General features: G+C 36.8%; 2 protein-coding genes across 2 annotated transcripts in view; both read left to right on the top strand.

Annotated features, from left to right (window-relative positions):
- The window catches only part of LOC143272641 (anoctamin-7-like), a 40,623-nt gene that overhangs the window by 5,491 nt on the left and 13,828 nt on the right, over positions 1-21,304 (top strand). The window contains exons 3-4 of the mRNA XM_076568414.1: positions 16,965-17,079; positions 17,235-17,313. Coding sequence (XP_076424529.1) covers positions 16,965-17,079; positions 17,235-17,313 — 194 coding nt within the window. The remainder of the gene's footprint in view (positions 1-16,964; positions 17,080-17,234; positions 17,314-21,304) is intronic.
- On the top strand, positions 13,517-14,618 carry LOC143272742 (olfactory receptor 4F15-like). Its single transcript, XM_076568720.1, has one exon. It carries the CDS (start codon positions 13,551-13,553, stop codon positions 14,487-14,489), a length of 939 nt encoding a protein of 312 aa, XP_076424835.1. The 5' UTR covers positions 13,517-13,550; the 3' UTR covers positions 14,490-14,618.

Raw genomic sequence — 21,304 nt, 5'->3', positions numbered from 1 at the left:
GAGGGATGGGAAACTATAATCAGGATATATAGTCTGAGAAAGAATCTATTTTCAATAAAAAAAAAGAAATATTGGAAAATAATCACTCAATAGTTACTGCTCAGATTAGACCCATGGAGCACATTGTCATAATTTCAAAACTTCATAAAGTTTTACTATGAGATACAGACACCTCCCTCCATCAAAACAAACATAAAAATATGCAAAAGTAGAAATGCACAAAAGGAAAGAAATTTACTGTCCCTATTGACCAGTGAGGGGACTTTGGCTTCTTTTGTAAACATATTCTTTAACCTTTAGTACAAGGAGTGTTTTAAAAGGCATTGCAAACTCTTCAGTTACGTGCTTTTGGTATTATATTACCACTGCTGCTGTCACACTATAATTAAGATCTTGTCAGACTTTCTATTCTAAACCAAGATAAGCAGCACTGAATATCTTGACTTTCAAAATTTTGAGACTGATATTTTTCCATTCAAGGTGCCAGACATTGTTGAGTCCTGGCTGTTATCTTGGTGGGCAGGCAGGGAAAAGACTGTTTTGCTCTGTGTTGATTTGTATTACTATCTTATTAAGCTCCTTTGTGTTTGTTACAAAGTAGTGAGATGATAAAAAGCTGGAGACATGAGTCTGTTTATTTTGGATCTACAAAATATTGACAACCAAAATACAGTCATATTTATTTTTGTTTGTATTTTTGCTATCATTTTTACCTTTTATTAAAAATAGATTTTTTTCTCACATAATATATCTTGATTATGATTTCCTCTCCCTCTACTCCTTCCAGTTCCTCTTTGCCTCCATTCCTTCTGGAGCATCCGCCTTCTGCCTCTCATTAGAAAATAAACAGGCTTCTAAGGGATAATATATTTTTAATATAATATAATAATGAAGATAGAAAAAAACTAACACATTGCAATAGGACTAAACAAAACAAACAAACAAATGAATAAAACAAAACAAACAAAAAGGAGAAAAAAAGGAAAAGAGCCCAAGAAAAGGCACAAGATTGAGGGATCCTGTTGAGTTAGAGAAATTTGTTTTCATGGTAATCTCCATCCTCTCTCTTACAATCTTTTATCTTCTCTTCCACAGGGTTCTCAGAGCTTTGAGGGGAGGGATTTGATGATGGTATTCTGTTAGGGCTAAGTGTTCCGAGGTTTCTCAGTCTCTGCATAATATCTAGCTGTGGGTCTCTGTATTTGTTCCCATCTGCTGCAGGAGGAAATCTCTGATGATGGCTGAGCAAGGCACTTATCTATGCTTATAGCAGAATGTCACTGAGAGTCATTTTATTGCTACTTTCTTTTCTTTGTAGAACATTAGTATTTTGTCACTGGGCCATCTAGTCTCAGGTTCTTGGTCATCTAAGCATTGTCAGGTATGGGTTCTATCAGAGAAATGGATGAGATCTACATGAACAACCTGGATGTGAGTGGGGGTAATGAAGGGCAAGGTTTAGGGAATGAGAGCTTAGGGAAACGAGAGATCCCAGCTGGATCAAAAACAGAGAGGGAGAACAAGAAATGAGACCATGATAAATGAAGACCACTGTAGCTAGAGTTTTTTCTTTGGGTCCCACCAAGCCCCAGCAGTCCGACAGCCCACTTATAAAATAAACACAGACGCTTATATTATTTAAACTGTTTGGCCTAATGGCTCAGGCTTCTAGCTATCTAATTCTTACATATTAAGCTAATCCATTTCTGTAAATCTATACCTTGCCACATGGCTCATGGCTTACCGGCATCTTCACATGCTGTTTGTCATGGTGGCGGCTGGCAGTATCTCCTTCCACCTTCCTGTTCTTTCTTTTCTCCTCTCTGTCAGTCCCACCTATACTTCCTGCCTAGCCACCGGCCAATCAGTGTTTTATTTATTGACCAATCAGAGTAACTTGACATACAGACCATCCCACAGCAGACCACATGAGAATAGGAAGAAGCAAAGTGCTAGAGAGGTCCACAGAAATCCACAAAGATACCTCCACAATAGACTACTGGCAATGGGTGAGAGAAAGCCTGAACTGACCTACTCTGGAGATAGGATGGCAAAACACCCTAAATGTTGAGCTAGAAATCTCATCCAATGACTGAGGGAACTGGATGCAGAGATCCACGGCCAGGCCCCAGGTGGAGCTCTAGGAGTCCAATTGGCAAGAAAGAGGAGGGTTTGTATGAGTGAGAATTGTTGAGACCAAGATTGGAAAAAGCACAGGGACCAATAGCCAAACGAATGGAAACACATGAACTATGAACCAATAGCTGAGGAGCCCCCAACAGGATCAGGTCCTCTGGATAAGTAAGACAGTTGATTAGCTTGAACTGTTTGGGAGGCATCCAGGCAGTGGGACCGGGACCTGTCCTCAGTTCATGAGCTGGCTGTTTGAAACCTGGGGCTTATACAGGGACACTTGGCTCAGCCTGGGAGGAGGGGCCTGGACCTGCCTGGACTGAATCTACCAGGTTGAACTCAATCCTCAGGGGAGTCTTTGCCCTGGACAAGGGAATCCGTGGCTGATATGTAAAATTAAATTAAATTATAAAATAAAATGTAAAAAAATAAAAGTCAAACCAGATATTGGTTGGTAACACCCACAAGCTTTGTGCCACCATTGCACTAGCATATCTTACAGGCAGACATCATTGTGGATCAAATGCTTTGTGGCTGGCTTGGTGTTTACCTTTTTCCTTTGATAGCATGCAGAGTACCTTTCTATACCATAGACTCTAGAACATAGGGGTGAAGGCTCTGTGTAGGCACCAGCTTGGTTTCTTCGTGTTCAGTGAGTTGTGTGGGTGATGTATTCAGCAATGGGACAGGACTTACTGTCAGTTTATGGAGAACAATCTATAGTCTTGGCAACAGCCTGGGCTGTTGTGGGGTTCCAATGGGACTGCTTTGGCCAACAACATAATACCAATACTGGAAGCCTCATTTGGTGACAAGAGTCATCCAGTTAGGCCTCTGTCTCCCCATTATTTGATGATTTCATTTAGATTGCCTTCATATTTGGATATTTACAAAGCTTCTACTATATTATTTCTATACTGGCCCTCAAATAATCCTTAACTTTAGCTCCTTCTCTCCATATTCCCTCCTTTGTCCTCCTCTTCATTTCCCCTTCCCCCTTGATCCTCCCATTCCAGTCCCCCACCCCACCCCTGCCCTGCCATACACCCATAACTATCTATTCTATTTCCCTTTCTTAGGAGCTCTATCTGTCCCCATACTCCCTTAATCCATACCTAACTTCTGTTTCTCTACAGGTTATAGCTTGGTCTTCATTGACTAAACAGCTAAAATTCACATACCAGTGAACAGATGCTACATTTGTCTTTCTGGGTCTGGGTTACCTCACTCAGGATGATTTGTTTCTCATTCAATCCATTAACCTGTAAATTTCATGATTTCATTCTTATAACAGCTGAGTAATATCCCATTATGTAAATGTACATTTTCTTTATCTTTTATTCTGTTGAGGGACATCTTGGTTATTTCTAATTTCTGAATATTACTAACAGGCCAGAAATGAACATGGTTGAGTAAGTGTCTCTATAGTAGGAAGATGTGTTCTTTCAGTATATGCCTGAGTGTTATAGCTGGATCTTGAGGTACATTCCCATCTTCCTGAGGAACCCCCACACTAATATCCATCAATTTTGCACACCCACCAGAGATGGATGAGTGTTCCCGTTACAGCATGAGTTGTCACTTGTTTTATTCGTCTTAGCCATTCTGACAGGTTTAAGATGACATCTCAGAGTAGTTTCAATTTGCATTTCCCTGATGACTGAGGATGTTGAACATTTTTTAAGTGTTTTACAGCCATCTGAGTTTCCTCTGTTTAGACCTGTAGCCCCATTTTTGTAATTGGGTTGTCTTTGTGATATCTAATTCTTTGAGTTGTTTAGAAATTTTTAGAGTAGTCTTCTATCAGATGTTGTGTTGATGAAAATCTTTAACTATTCTGTATTGTCTGGATGACAGTGTCCTTTTCTATGCTTCTCAGTTTCATGGGGTCCCATTTATTAACTATTGATCCTAGTTCCAGTGTTAATGGGGCTCTGTCCAAAAAGTTGTCTCCTTTGCCAATAAGTTCAAAGCTACTTCCCACATTCTCTTCTATCAGGTCTAGTGTGTCTGGTTTTGTAGTGAGGGCTTTGATTCATTTGAAGTTGATTTTTGTATAGGTTGATTAATATGCATGTATTTGGAATATTCCAGTTTTACCAGCACCATTTGTTGAAGATCTTGTCCTTTCTCCAGAATGTGTCTCTGTCCTCTTTATCAAAATCAGGTGCCAATGGATGTGTGGATTTATTTCTAGATCTTCATTGATCAATGTGTCTGATTTTGCACCAGTATCATGCTGGTTTTATTACTTACTACAACTCCATAGTACAATTTGAGATCAGGGATGGTGATACCTAGAGCAGTTTTTCTAATATTCCGGATTGTTTTAGTTATCCTATGTATTTGTGTTTCCAGGTGAAGCTGAAAATTTGTCATTTTAAATTTTCTGAAAAATTGTGTTGAAATTTTTTGTGTAGGATAGCCAGTTTTACTATATTAATACTATATTAATCCTACTGATCCATAAGCATAGGAGATCTTTCCATCTTCTGATAGTTTTTTCAATTTTTTTCTTCAGTCTCTTAAAGTTTTTATCATATAGGTCTTTTATTTTTTTTGGTTACAGTTACCCCAAGATGCTTTATTTTTATTTGACACTATTGAGAAAGGCATTGTTTCCCTGATTTCTTTCTTGGTCCATTTGTCATTTGTACATAGGAGAGCTACTGATTTTTGCAATTATTTCATTGAGTATTTTTGCATCTGTGTTCATAAGGAAAAATTGATCTGTAATTCTTTTTCTTCGTTGGGTCTTTATGTTGTTTGGGTATCAGAATAACTGTGACCTTGTAAAATGAATTGGACAATGTTCCTTCTGTTTCTATTTGAGGAATAATTTGAGGGGTAATGGTGTTAACTCCTTTGAAAGTCTCATAGAATTTTGCACTGAAAACAGTTGGTCCTCAGCTTTATTTGGGGGGGGGAGACAACTTTTAATGACTGCTTCTTCTATTTCACTAGAAGTTATAGGTATTTTTAAATTGCTTTTCTGATTATGATTTAACTTTGGTAAGTGATATGCATTGAGAAAATTATCCACTTCTTTAGGGTTTATAATTTGGTGGAATACAGGTTTTTTTAAGTATGACCTTGTGATTTTCTGGATTTCATTGGTGTCAGTTGTTATGTCCTCTTTTTGTTATGTCTAATTTTGTTCATTTAAATATTCTCTTCACTTTTTAGTTAATTTGGATATGGTTTGTCAATCTTACCAATTTTCTCAAAGAACTGGCTCTTTGCTTCATTAACTCTTTACATTGGTTTTGTTTGTTTGTTTCTAGTTTATTGATTTCAAACCTGAGTTTGATTATTTCCTTCCATCTACTCCTTTTGCGTGCAACTTCTTTTTGGTCTAGAGGTTTCACATGTGCTACTTAAAGTTACCAGTATGAAATCTCTCCTTTTTTGTTTTTAATATAGGCACTTAGTGCTGTAAACTTATCTCTTAGAGTTATGTTCATTGTGTCCCATAAATTTGAGTATTATTCATTTTCATTCAGTTCTAGAAAGCCTTTAATTCCTGTCTTGACTCAGCTTTCATCCAGTAGAGAGTTGTCCTTGTTCCATGAGTTTGTAAGCTTTCTTCTGTTTTTGTTGTTGATTTAATCACTGGCGATTTTATAGAATGTGGGCTGTTAGTTTAATTTTCTTATATCTGTTGAGACTTGCTTTATGTCCAAGTATGTCACTAATCTTGGAGAAGATTCCATAAGTGCCAAGAGGAAGGTATTTTCTTTTGAGTTTAGGTGAAATGTTATGTAAATGTCTATTAAGTCCACATTTAGTTTCTAATATCAATTAGCTCCAGCATTTCTCTGTTTAGTTTTGGTCTGTAAATATTTCTCTAGTTGTTTTTTTTTTTTCTGTATGACCTGTCTATTGGCAATAGTGCTGTAGGGAAGGAAGTCTCCCATTATCAGTGAGTGAGGGTCAATGTCTGATGTAAGCTGTATTAGTGTTTCTTTTATGAACTTAGGTGTCCATATATTTTGTACATGGATGTTAAGAACTGCAGTGTCCTCTTGGTGGATTTTTCCTTTGATGAGTATGGAAGGTATTTTTCTATTTCTTCTGATTAGTTTCCATTTAAAAACCTCTTTAATCAGATGTTAACATGGCTATGTCAGCTTTCTTCTTAGGTCTATTTGTTTGGAATATCTTTTTCTGTCTTTTGCAATGAGAAATGTCTATCCTTGACATTAAGATATTTTTCTTGGATGCAGCAGAAGTATGGGTACTATTTTCAAGTCCCTTTGGTCAGTCTATCTTTTTATTGGGGAATTGAGACCATTGATATTGTGGGATATCAATGAACAATGCTTGTTGATTCCTGCTTTGTTGTTGTTGTTGTTGATGATGATGGTGGTGGTGGTGGTGGTGGTGGTGGTGGTGGTGGTGGTGGTGGTGTGTGTATGAGTGTGTGTGCACATATATTTCCCCTCTTTTGATTTGTCATTTGGGATTATTTATTCCTTGTTTCTTCTCAGGTGTTGTTAATCTCTTTAGGTTCGAGTTTTCTGTAATGCCTTCTGTAGAGCTGGGTTTGTAGACATTGCTTAAATTTAGTTTTATTATGGAATATCTCATTTTCTCTATCTATTGTAATTGAAAGTTAAGACAGACCTATTAGAATAATACCTTGCTTCTCCATGGAGACTCTAAAACCTAGAAGGGCCTGGACAGATGTTCTATGAGATCACAAATGCCAGCCAAGACTACTTTACCCAGGAAAGCTTACAGTCTTATTTCTTAACTGCCTAGCAGTTAACAGTAGGAAGATAGAGCATTCAAGTTTTAGATCCCTCTCTGTGTACATATGTATATGATATATATGCAACATATGTACTTAACTGAAATGTTCATATCAGTATTTCAGAGAGGACATCTCATAAGTTTTAAGAAAGACTAAACAGTTATGGGTGTCCTGCTTCTCAAGGCTCTGGGCTTCAGGACGAGGTAAAAGAGCTGAAACTGCAATTTTCTGGAACCTTCTGAATTGGCATCAGAACATCAAAAGAAATGTATGCAATGTTCAGTCCTGACCTGCTTTACAAACACTGTTGTATGTTAAAGAAACCTCCTCCAAACAAGTTTCCTCTTTATGCCTATCCTCAGCAATAAGAGTCTCTTCATTCTTTATCAGCCAGTTGGGTGCTAGGTATATTATCATATCACTTAACTAACACCCCAGTTACCATCCTCATATTGAACAACAACAAAAATAAAACAACAACAACAATCAAAAACTGGTCTTTATAGAAGTAAGTGATTTGTTCAGAATATTCCCTTTAAGGGATTAGCTAAATTTCAAATCTCTTTCAAATTTGTTTTTTGAAACAGAGATTTTATGGTGTGAATGTTTAAAACTAGACCAAACTTCTTATAGTAATATTAAGTGCTCACTTGTAAATGTAATGTCATACAAGTCTCTTGAACTCATTCATCATGTGAGATGGGAATTTCATGGTTCTTTGAGCATCAACTATGTTTACCATCACCTTTCTATGGCTTCTGACAACCACAGATGAACACCCCTTTTTTGTATGGGTTTACTGTGCAAGCTACATCAAATAAGTGAAATCATTCAGTGTTTGTTCTTCTGTGATTGGATCATTTCACTATTGAAAACGTATTCCAGGTTCACCCATGTTGTTATATTTGACACAATTTCTTCTCTGAGGCCAAATATACTGCTTTAGAAATATATACAGTGGTTTTTTTATCCATTTGTTGGTACATAGAAATTTTGTTTGTTTAAATATCATTGGTACATTTTAAAAATCATTCAGAGAAGATGGGAGTGTTAGGGTCAAAGCCTGGGCTCTGGTAGCTGCATCAGGGAGGCTTGGCCAACTCACCAATTAAAGACACAGTATTGGGGGAAAAGAAGATAGCCACAGTAGGATGAGGAACAGATAAAGAGATCCAGTGACATCAAGTTTGTCTTCACAGGACTGACATGAGGTCTAGCAAGAGGACAGTACACATACACAAGCAGTTCTAACTAAGGTCCCACCCAACAGCATCAATGAGCCGCCATTGATCCAGTGCTAGTCTGTCTGAAGAGGCAATACTGTAAGTTGTTACAGGGTTAATCGCTGAAAGTACAAACTCACCCTCACAGATAAGTGAAAGGATGGTCTGTCCTGTGAAGCTTTGTCCTGCCTGAAATTCAAGGAATTAAAGAGACAAGATTAATTATCTTTGTGCCTTCTGACAAGTACAGACACAGAGTGAAGGCAGAAATGCCAACTTTGCATCCAACTTTTGGTTACCCTGCAAAGAGCGAATTGAATTCTTTTTTCAATGAAAGATGACCTCAAAGCACTGGTTTCACCACCTCTTCAAAAATCCTGATTTCATTTATTTTTGTACTATATCTAGAAATGGAATTACAGGATCATGTGGTATCATATGAGATCATTTAATAAAAAAAAAAATTGAAGCACTTTTACAGTTTCCCATAACAACATAGCATTTGAGATTCTCACTATGTACTAAAGTTTCAGTATCTCCACATCCTTAATGATACTTATTTTCAGTGTTACTATAAAATGTTCTAGGCTGCCCAGAGAAACCCTGTCTCAACCACCACAACCCCCCCCCAAAAAAAACCACAAACCAAAACAAACAAAACCCAAAAAAGTGTTAAAAATCAATATATATATATATATATATATATATATATATATATATATATATATATATCTTTCCCTATGGTGGAATATCTTGCTCAGCCTTGATGAAGGGGGGAGGAGCTTGGTCCTGCCCCAAGTTGGTATGCCAACCTCTGTTGACTCTCCATAGGCCTTACTCCCTATGAGGGGTGGCTGAGAGAGGGGTGTAGAATGAATCTTAGAGAGTCTTATTAATAAAATCAAACCCGGGTCCAGTTATTGGGGTGAAATGCTGGATGGTCAGAGAGACAGAACAAGCCACAGCTAACCTCACCTGGCCAACTTCTCAGCTGATCTGTTTCCTCAGACTGGAAGCCTCTGTGTCCTCATATCCAAATGGCTCTCAGCTGAACTGCTGCTAGAAGCCTGAAACCTTAACCAGCTAAATGCTTAACCAGCCAAATGCTTCTAGTTTCTGATCCTCACGCCTTATATACCTTTCTGCTTTTTACCACCACTCCCTGGGATTAAAGGCTCGCTCTCTGGGATTAAAGGCATGATGAGTCACCATGCCTGTCTGTATCCTTGAACACATGGATTTCTGCCTCTGAAATGCTAGGATTAAAGGCGTGTGCTACCACTGCCTATCCTCTGTTGTGGCTGTTCTGTCTCGGACCCCAGATAAGTTTATTAGAGGGCACAATATTATGGGGAACATAAAACCACCACGGAGGGGGGGGAAAGGGAAGGAGGGGGAACTGTGGTTAATATGTAAAATGAAAAAAAAATTAAATAAATTAAAAAAATAAAATAAAGTTCTAGCAGTTCAGGCTGGAGATAAACCTCAACAGGAGAGTACTCACTTTATGTGACCAAGGCCCTAGTTCAATCCCTAGAAATCTCCCCAAACCCTTAAAATAAAATATATAAAATTTGGTCTTCATTGTCTTGGTGGTTCTGACTTACAGTTGCTTGATGTTGTCATCTAATTCTAAACCGATGCTTTGTTCATGCTGTCATGTTCAAACTCTTCCCCTCTGTCTGTGCTCCCCTGTGTGCTATAATGTGTTCATCATCCAGCTGTTTCCTGCCCTCTGCTTGTCATGTGACTTGAATCACTAACAGTGGTTCTCAACCTTCCTCACACTTCGATCCTTTAATATAGTTCCTCACATTGTGGTGACCAACCATAAAATTATTTTGTTGCTACCTCATATCTCTAATTTTGCTGCTGTTATGAATAGTAATGTAAATAATTTTGGAGATAGAAATTTGCCAAAGGTGTTGCAATCCACAGGTTGAGAATTGCTGCACTGGGAGTATTACAGCACCAGGGGTCCAAACACCTACCCCAAATGGACTGTTTCGTTTTCTTAATTGGTATTAGTCATTATTTCTTTGCAATCAGCCCTTACTGCGCAAATTTAGCATAGGTATAAAAATAAAGAAAACCACAATTACAATGACAGTGTAGATTGTCAAGCTCTGGAAAAGAAATGATGACGCATTCATGAAAGGAACTTTCCTTCCCTTTAGATGCTAAATAAAATAAATTTGTGATATGCAAATCCCTTATTTCAGACAGGAGAAAATTGTCAAAAAAATGATTATTTCTGGTCATGGTGGAGATGGCTTGGCATGTAAACGCTGCCAAGCCCAAATACCTGAGCTTGGTGCCTCGAACCCACATTGGGAAAAAAAGAACCAACTCCTACAAGGTGAGGTGTTCTCTGACTGTCAAAAGCACCCTATGGAACACACACACACACACACACACACACACACACACACACACACACACAATTAATTAATTACATCTACACATTACTTAAGAACAAAACTTGCATTGGAATTAGTTTTCTAGAAATCAACTTGGTGTCTCTTCTTAATTAATGTTTTCAACTTATAAATCAAGAGTGTAAGAAAATTTTTGTTCTGAAACATTGATAATACTGAGAATTATTTCTCTCGTATATGTTTTATCACTCTTTGTTGATCTCTTTCTTGGCTATTTTGATTGTTAAACTACAAGCTTCCAAACTACTCATGACTAATAAGGTTTATTGTTAATAAGCCTACTGGCCATTGCATGCCTGTTTTGTGAGTTCCCTACACATACTTTCCTTCTCCTTAAAATTAGATCTACTCCTTCCAGCATGATTACTTTGATTCTCCATTACAATATGAGTAAAATTGTGATAGCTTTCCAAGCCATAATCGAAAATTAGCAAAGAACAGTTTGACATAAAAAAGAAAGTCGAAGTCAAAAATAGTCAACACAAATCCATTCTAGTGGAGAGCAAGACTGACTATAAAGCCACTATAACTAAAGCAGTTTGGTGTTTGTTTGAGGGTCACATAAATCAGTTGAACACTACGGGGAAATTCAGAAATCTGCATTTTAACAGAGAGTATATTTGTGATTACAGAACAGTAATAAAATATGTGTATGTATAAAAAAAAAAAAAAAAAAAAAAGAAAGTCAAAGTAACCTGGTCAGTTGCCCAATCATTTAGAAACAAACAATAAACCTAGTAGTATTGCTTTCTGTTAGTATTTGTGCATATAGTGGGTGTGTTTGTTCATGTGTGGGTCCATGTTTATATACATGCAAGAGAACAATGATGGTTGCTGTTCCTCAAATGACACCTACCTTGGTTTTGTTTGAGTATGCATGAGTGAGACAGGATTTCTCACTGGCCTGAGGCTCACAAACTTTGTTAGACTGGCTTGTGTGCATACTGGAATTACAAACTCACATAACTATGCTTGAATTTTTAACCTGGGTTCCTGGGTGAAATTCAGAACCTCATGCTTGTACAACAAACACTTTACCAACTGAGCCATCTCGGTAGCCCCGACTTTTGGTTTTGGTGCTTCTCTATGCCTATTCTTTGAAAATACAGGATGTATAACTTTGCACTTCTAAATGTGCATGCCTTGGATTCCTCACAATAAATGACCACAAGTTTTAGGCCTAATTAAAGCTCCTTTGATGGGAAAAATATATTGTCATTCACCTCTGTGATTGTGCCTTTACTTCTTGCTTAGATACAATGAATTTGAATTATAAAGATTTAACTGTTACACAAATATATATATATATATATATATATATATATATATATATATATACTATATATTTTTGACATGTTTTGACAAAAAGTATATATAATTGTATATTGTGTATTATTCAAATCAGGGTTAATATATATATATATATATATATATATATATATATATATGCTCACATATTTGTCATAACTTTGTTGGAAAAATACTATTTTTCTCTTCTGGGTCAGTATCAAACAGATCACTGAATACAGCTCTAATGTTTCCCAGTGACTATCTGTTTAATCATCACTAAGTGGTCTTTTTTTTAACCTCTGCAGTGTTTTGTTTTGCTCTGATATCTACTCCTACATCCTGACCATCATGATACCTCCTCCTATATGGTTTTGCTGTACAGAACTCTATTTCTGACTCCAGTGAGTTCCTGGAGTTTGCATCAATATATTCTATTTTTTGAGTATGCAGTATGAGGATTTTCATGTGAATACCAGCTTATTAAAAAATTACACATAGGAGAGGAGGTGGCAGGAAAATTGAAAATAAGTCATTGTCAGTGCCTAGTCTAGAGGGAGCTTGGTAGTTGAATTACAAGGGGGAAACATTGGCAGTCAGTCATGTGTGAGTTAAACATAAATTATTTAATTAAGTTACATAAAAATTAAGTAGTTAATAAGACAGAAAAGTAAATTAATATATTAGGTAATATATATTTTGGAAGATGCAGATATGTCAATTTTGTATGGTTTAAACTATTAAACACATCTATGATAGCATACAAATAAGCAACTAACAGGTAAGCATGACAGAATCATCCTCTGTTTTTTTAGACATTCAGCTCTTAAATACAAGCTTCTTAGGTATTTTGTCTAGTGAGAATTTGTAATAAAATACATGATTCACCTCTTTATATAATATTGGTTTTCATTTCCTTGTACTTGCTTTAATATTCTTTTGAAGGTGTCTGTTAAAGAAATTATATCAAGTTACATTCCAATTGTCAGTGTATGAAACTCTTTCTGCTCACTGCCTTATTTATAGAACTTCATCAGATTATGAAGAAATTGATAGCAAGTGGAAATTAATAACCATTAACCCTTCTGTTTATGTTTCCTCAGATAGCACAAAAGTTGATTTACCATTTGTATGGTGACTAAGATTGTTCTTAGGATAAAACAGCAAAGTTCTTAACACAAGTGCTTACTCGGCCCTTGATGCACTTCCCTTGTCTCAAGGTCATTGCAGAGGACAATTCAATCCTTGGATACTCTAATTCCCCTTCAGGCAGACACCACTGATATAAACCAACGCTTCTCCTTTGGTTTTTCTTCATCTTAGTCATCAAGGTTTTGTTTGTGTTTAAAGTTGTTCACTCTTAAAGTATTCAATGTGCCTGTAATTCTGCCAGAAACAGGGCCACCATTTTACCAAAGGATATAACATAGTATTGGGATATAGTATATACTCATAATGGATATTAGTAGAATAGAGACATTAGTTCTTCAAAATATGGAAGATCATGAAGAATTATTTTTATTAATTTGAAACAATTTATGTGCATTTCTTTCAATAGTTATTTATTTTAAATTATACTTTTTAATATAAAATCATTTTATTGTAATGAGTTCACAAATAAAATATTCCACTGCTAGGTTATTATTTTATTATTTCTGGTAACTGCTTTGCCTGCTTTGTTTGGAGTATTGTAGATAACTCAAGAAAGATCCAATGAATGAAGCAAATTACTCTGAAGTATCTGAGTTTGTATTCCTGGGATTATCAATCTACAGACCAACACAATGTTTCCTCTTTGCATTTTCTACAATATCATATGCAACAATTTTTCTGGGGAATTTCTCAGTTGTGATTACAGTTGTCTTTGACTCTCATTTACATTCACCCATGTACTTCCTTTTAGCCAATCTTTCATTTGTTGACTTTTGTTTTTCTACCTCAACTGTTCCTAAGTTGATTTCTGATCTGTACTCCAGGAATAATACCATTTCATTCCAGGGCTGTATCTTCCAAATATTTGTCCTTCATGTCCTGGGGGCATGTGAGATGGTGTTGCTGGTAGCCATGGCCTGGGACAGATATGTGGCCATATGCAAGCCCCTCTACTACCTGACCATCATGAGCCCACGAATGTGCCTTTTGCTTCTGATTGGTGCATGGATTATTGGTCTCATTCACTCAGTGGCTCAGTTAGCTTTTGTTGTCCATTTGCCTTTTTGTGGTTCGAATGAGATAGATAGTTTTTACTGTGACCTTCCTAGGTTCATCAAACTTGCCTGCACAGACACCTACAGAATGGAGTTCTTGGTTACTGCTGACAGTGGATTAATTTCTGTCACTACCTTTTTCTTATTGATTGTCTCCTACATCTTCATACTGTTCACTGTATGGAAACAATCCTTGGGCAGTTTGTCCAAGGCCCTGTCTACACTTTCTGCTCACATCTCTGTGGTGGTTTTGTTCTTTGGACCATGCATGTTTGTGTACATATGGCCATTTCCTAATGTCCCAGTGGATAAGTTTCTTGCCATTGTGGACTTCATGATTACACCTATCCTGAACCCTGCCATTTACACACTGAGGAACAAAGACATGAAGGTGGCAATGAAGAGACTGAGTAAACAACTCCTGAGTAGGAAAAGGGTCTCCTAAGCTCCTCATGAGAATATACAACCTGAATACTGCATTATAAACACAAATGTTAAGTGATGTCCTCTATTTTGACACGATTTATTATTCCTACTCTAACAGCTTGATAAACTTGAATAATTTATTCCAAATTGATAATGAAATGATCATATCTACTTGTTATTAGCCATATATTATTACATATTTATTGGTTAGTTATTACTTCTGTATCTTTTTTGTCTTTCATTGGTTACATATTTACTGGCTATTATGAAATACACATTTTAGACTATATCAAAAGCACAAATGGAAATGGACGTAACAAATTATCCATTATTTTCATACCTGAACAGTTAAGCACTGCCTTCCAGACATTTCTGGTACTTTTTCTTATTTGGAACTAAGTTTAATCAAAGCTGGCAGCAAACTCAAAATTCTCTTGCATTAGCCTCCTGAGCACTAGGATTAAAATGTGAACCATCACGTCTTGCTTGCTTGCTTTTCATTTTGCGTGTGTGGTTTGTGAGTGAATGATGAGATTATATGGTGTGGGTGAAGATCAGCAGGAATAGGAGATAGGTGTAATCTGAAAACTTGTGGGAAACCTGGAGTGAAAGGGGTGTGGAGAGAAGGAAGTAAGGTAGGAAGAAAGAGCGGCACTAGGATAGACATTCCAGGGTTGCATTTAGGAACGGGGTGGGGCGCTGTTCTTGTGGGAGAAGAATAGAGTTGAAAAGGGAGTAGTGAAAAATGGAAGAGGAAGACAAAGAGCTTAAGATTGTATGAGTAAAGGAGGGAGAAAAGGGGGAGGGAGAAGGGAGGAGGAAAGAAGAGAGAAAAGTGTAGAAGGGGAGTAAAAGGGCTGGAGCATTGAGTGTTAGATGGAAGCTGAGGAGGAGCATTGTTTACAGTGAGAGTGATGTGGATATTTAATGGAACACACTTGTTTTCCTGCAGAGAAATGGCCAGAAGTGGCCTGTACATTCACAATGAACATCCTTAAACTCTAGGGATGTTAGCAATGCAGGAGGCCCGCTCTTGTGCATGTGAATAGCACATCAATGTTTACCTGTGTTGCTTGGGAACCTGGAGTCCAGCAACTGTATCTAGGGGTGCCATAAGCTATTTCCCACACCACACAATTTTGGTGGGGGACCTTGTGGGCTTATCTTGATTTTCCATAAGCTGATCTTGAGTGGGAAAATTAGTGGGTCAAAGGACCAATACTAGGGAAAATCTGAAGGTCAGGGCCAGGCTGTGAGACCAGTAAGTATCTTCAGTCATGAAGAACTTGGTTCATGGAATTAAGGAAAAGACACCTATGGGTTTCTGCAATGTCCCAGAAAAAAAACTTGTTGTACTTTTTATGTGATATGAAAAGCATTTTTGCAAATGAAGCCAGATACAAACCTCACAAAAAGATCCACCAAGCTGTGAGTGAAGGTGATGTCAAGAGACTGCAGAGAATGATAAAACTTGGGAAACACAGCGTGCATGACAAAGACTTTAAAGAAAGGTAATAGTGCTTATGTGCTGGTAGGAGTGGCCTGCGTGGAGGATGTTATATGGCCCTTGTTATATTCAAAGACCAGCATAGGGGAGCCAGAAGGAGGGGAGGACCTCTCTGTGTTCTGTCTTCTCTGGATCCTCAGTACTGTCTCAAGACTTGCACTCCACCTACAGGTCTCTAGGCCAGATTGTCCAATCCTGCCTACAAATTTATCCTGATAATTCACAAATTTACCAAGTAATTTATTCAACATTGTTAACATGAACATTTATTATGTAGCATTCCTATTGTACTATTCTTAAAATATTGCTGCTTTGTCCCCCTTAAGCAAATTTAGAGACTTTAAATATAATTTAGAACCCTTGAAATTAGCAATACTTAAATATATCAGAAGAATTATTATCACATAATTTTGTGTACTTGAAATCTTGTTTGCTGAGCAGAAGGGACAGTGATAATATTAAATTGAGTTGTCAAGTGCAGGGAGCTATTCTAAACATTTTGCATAATTCCCATTGATGAATCACAGTGGTATTCTGTGAAATAACTACTGTTTTTCATCTTAGCTTTACTGATGAGAGAATTGATTCATAGAAAGCCTAAGTAGTTTGTAGCAAAGTTTAAGTTATAATTAAACCTATGGTGATTTAACCTTAATGCCATGCTTTTTCTCTAAACCTGCTCCTGGTTAGGGGGTATTGCTCACTGGCAGATTTATTTCTATGCATGGAAGAGGCCATGTGCTCAGTTCAAAGCACCACACAAAAGACACCATTGAAAAGGTCTTTTTACCAGTATAGTGAGTAATACAAGTTAATAAATATTTCCATTTTTTACAAGGACTTAAGTATTTGTTCAGAAGGTGGAAGAAACACCTATCATTCAATGTTTAAGAATTATGTGCCATTTAATATTTTATGATTACATGAGTAATTGTAAATTTTAGCATAGTGTTCTAGAATTTCATTAAAAATTTCTCATTTCCATAGGATTGCTCTGCATTTTGCTTGTGTCTATGGCTGGGAAGAAGTAGTAAATGTTCTACTGAGAAATAAATGTGACATTAATGCTGTTGACGGGAATTCCATCACACCTCTGATGAAGGTATATATAGCTATTCAAATCTAGCATAACATAACTTAATTTAAATGATTATAAAACAAACTTATCCCATGAACATGTTAGTAATTGGTGAACTCTATGTGCTGTTTATATTGAAGTAATTGAACAAGCAATCTGTTTCTTGGTATAATCCCTAGGCTGTACAAAACTGGTCATATGGATGCACGTGTACATTGTTGAAGCTTGGTGCTAATCCCAATCGTATGGACAAAAATGGTAATACTTCTCTTCACTATGCTGTGTCTGAAGATAATCAGAAGCTGGCTGCATATTTGCTTAAATACAATGTAGACATGGAACAAAAGAACAAGGTATAGTTCACAGCACTGTAGTCCCCAAATAATCTGAAATATGTGTGTGTGTGTGTGTGTGTGTGTGTGCGCACACACACACACACACACACACACACACACACACACTAATAGCAATACATATAGGATTAACTTCCTTGAATGAAAATAATTTGAAATAGCTTAATTGTTTAAGAATATGACTTCAAATAGGGAATGTGACTTGCTTTGAAAGAAGTGTTAGAGTCTAGAACTTTCCTGCATAGAGAAATAGTATTTGTGAAACATCATGTAAAAGGGTAAATAAAAAGGAAGGCAATAGTGGGTACATTTTGGGGGGCCCTGCCAAGGTATGCCACTAAGCAAACAAGCCATGCGCAACAGACCTAGTGCAAGGTTTACTGGTGAAGGAGAGAGTGGATGAGTGAAAGGCCATGTCAGCATGGGGACTTGAAAGAAGCAGACAGACCAGAGGAAGAAGAAAAGCAAGGGAGAAAAGAAATGTCAAGAGAGGAAAGAAGAAACAAAGAGGAGCAAGAAGTGAGAGAGATGAGAGACAAGGAAAATGAAGAGTCAAAGAGAGCGAGCTGAGCCTGGCAGGCACTTTTAAGGGGTGAACATGTCACTTAGCTGATGGGGAAAGGCACCTGGAGACAGGTGATAACACAACTCCTTTTGTGACAGAGGCAGGCTGCTGCTGGGGCAGAAACTATGTCTGCTGTATTTATTCAAGTTAAAGCTTCTCTTTTTATTATTTTTCCACTAAAAATTGTTTCTAACTTGTGTAAGGCAACAGAATTGAAGAGCAAAATTTCCCTTGCTAAATAAGCCATTTTAAAACTCAAGTAAAACAAAAGAATTTGTGGCAAATTTTAAATCTTATTGCTGTTGCTAACAAAAAAATTTTCAAATGATATATTTCTCTGAGTGAAGACTAAATCAAAGAATACGGTTACCGGAACCTGATCCGAAATATGAAGGCCCACCTGGAACTTAGGCAATTGAAGGAATATATGAAGAATTATTGTTGTTTTCATTTATTTTGATCACATTCTTTACCATCACCCAGATCACCCAGCTCCTCCCATATCCCCACCAAAACTCCTTCTTAACTGTTCAACCTCATGACCCCTATCACAAAAAAGCATGGCCAACACCAACAGTAACCAAAAAAAAAATTATCAAAACTAACAGAATTATTTTAGTATGAGTTTACATGTATTGCTACTATGCTTTCTGTTTGAGGAGTATTCACTCTTCATTTGCTGAAGTTACTGAGCTACAAATAAACATGCCTGTAGTTCAATCTGAGGAATAGGTAGTAAGTAGGTGGTGGATATATGTAAAAACAGAGGAAAGATCACAGAATCTACTGGCATATTCCCCCCCCCCGCCTTTTTTTGAAGAAGTGTGCAGAGGAATGATCTGTATGCTGTGAATGTGTTGCTCTGATAGGTTAATAAATAAAGTGCTGACTGGCTAGTAGCCAGGGAGGAAGTAGAGGCAGGACAAAGAGAAAGAACAGGAAGGCTGAGGGGGGGGAGACACTGTCACTGCCACCATGAGAAGCAACATGTAAAGATACTGGTAAGCCATGAACCATGTGGCAAGGTATATTTGCATAGAAATGGGTTAATTTAAGATATAAGAACAGTTAGCAAGAAGCCTGCCTTGGCTATACAGTTTATAAGTAATATAAGTCTCTGTGTGTTTACTTGGGTCTGAGCAACTGCAGGCGTAAGCAGGACTGGAGAAAACTCTAACTACAGATATGACCACCACTTAGGTCAAAACTTAACCTCTGTTTTCAAATCTAGGATGCCTGGATTGGGAGGAGGAGGAGATGGAACTGACATTTTTCCATATTGAAATGAAATGCAATTCTAGATGTTTGTTCCCTGGCTGTTCCCATCAAGGGAAACTAAGAAGTTTTCAGTGACTGAGTCCTTTCTCTTTTCAGTGATAAGAACAAACAGTGAAGGTAATTAGACATGTGGGTTAGAAATGAGACTGAAATTATAGGTAGCACCTAGTTCTGGATTGTGTGCCCCAATGACCTCAGGAGAAGTTTGGACATTTGTATTACAAGTAGAATTTTCTATGTAGAGTTTGAATCTTTAAATCTAATTAGTTGCAGACAAAGGTATTTTCACCTTGAAATTCTGAAAGAGTTCCTGGATAAACGTTGAATGTGTATATGCTAGATCTCAAAATCCAAAGGAACTCTGGAATAGCCATTGTTTGACTCCAATAATCTTAGTCCTACTTTCTCCTTTTACTATTTTTATGTTTGGAAAAAAACAGTAACAATGGTGAAGATTGTTGATAACTCTCCTTGCTTTAAGACAACAATAATTCATTGCTTTTAAAAGATCTTGAAATTAATAAGAAGCTAGAATTTTAAGAATTCTATGTATTATTAGTATACAAATAAACAGATCCCAGACTAGTAATTGCAAGTTTTTTTTCTATATTGAAAAAGTAGCAGCAAATCACAACCTAGACAGTTGAGCTGTTACCGTGTGACATGATAAGCTCACAAAGCCTGGGCGTCATATCCTAGCAGTTGTAAACATTGCAAAAACAGTGAGTTAAGGACAGTGTTGAAAAAAACAACTGAATGATTTTTCTTATGCTTCATTTAATCAACATTAGGGGAAAACAGAATGCAAGTGAAGTGTAAATTAACAAAAGTTTGAAAATTTCTGGGTTGATGTTATGTTATATTTCCTTTGGGGTAAATATCATTTTTTATAAACCATGTTAGATGATTTCACAAGTCAAAATTGGTTTATACAAACTCATTGGAGGAAACACTCACTGGAAAAATAAAAACTCAGGAGCTATGTACTCGGTATGGTCCATAGATACCAGTAGTTTCCTTTAAGAACTGAGCACACTGCTAAGCCTCAAGATACTCATGCAGAAACCTGCTTATCAAATTGCTCTTAAAGAGGTGAAGAGAGCAATTACATGACTCCATATATTCAATGCTAAGGTAGAAGGGAATATTTGTAGAATGAACACAGTCTCAAAGTCATATTTGGGAGGGAGTGCAAAGGTTTCATGTGTCACATGTAGACAGTTGTAGGGCATTTCAAGGAGAAGGAATGTGCAGGGGCCTGCAAGGGAAGAAGCTGCTTATTCATTCTAGCAAGGCTTTATATTCTCATAGGACTGTTTCAGGCTCCATTAAGTTGAAGATTACAGTGATTTTGGATTGCAGGTTTTTTTTGTTTTGTTTTGCATGATGGCTTTACACCACTTTTACTGGCTCTCAAAGAAAACAAAATAGAGATGGCAAAATTTTTAGTAAAGAAGGGGAGAAATATACATGTATTTGATAAGATGAAAAGGTACTGTTGTTTGATTTTTTAAAAAAAATGTTACATATTGAAATAAGAATATCACAACCAAGAAATATCAAATTGATGGAAAGAAGACTAACTTACAGGGATTCAGTGATCAGGTATCAATTAGTCATCAGTCTAATTAGTTGGGTAAGCAAAGCAGTAAGTTGAGGTGAGCAAAACAAATCATTCATAAGTTTCATATCCCCTTATTATATTGATTGATGCTTCCTATTTGATATTTTGTTTGATTGGACAACTGATCTTATGGTAGATTAATGGGTTTTCAGTTTGGTTTTACTAACTTTTTAAGAAGTTAAGACTTTTTGATTAACTTTGATTCACAATGAAACTCAATCATTTTGTACTATTTTCCCTTGCTCTTATATGATTGTCCTATAAAATGCCTTTTTATTCATAAAAAGAGTTGACAATCACAGTCTATTAGATGACTCTTGCCTTTCAATTCCCTTTGTTTGAGGAATAATGAAGTTAGAATATTCTATGATGATTAAGAATTGTTATTGGAGAATGCTGCTCAATCCCACCCCCCTTTGGTCCAACTGG

This window comes from Peromyscus maniculatus, chromosome 4, assembly GCF_049852395.1.
Source record: "Peromyscus maniculatus bairdii isolate BWxNUB_F1_BW_parent chromosome 4, HU_Pman_BW_mat_3.1, whole genome shotgun sequence".
Lineage (NCBI taxonomy): Eukaryota > Metazoa > Chordata > Mammalia > Rodentia > Cricetidae > Peromyscus > Peromyscus maniculatus.
Note: the sequence above shows the minus strand (reverse complement) of the source record. Positions and strands in the feature narration are given on the sequence as shown.

Excerpts from the sequence above, each read along its gene's own strand:
- LOC143272742 (XM_076568720.1), top strand. The coding sequence starts at position 13,551 with ATGAATGAAGCAAATTACTCTGAAGTATCTGAGTTTGTATTCCTGGGA.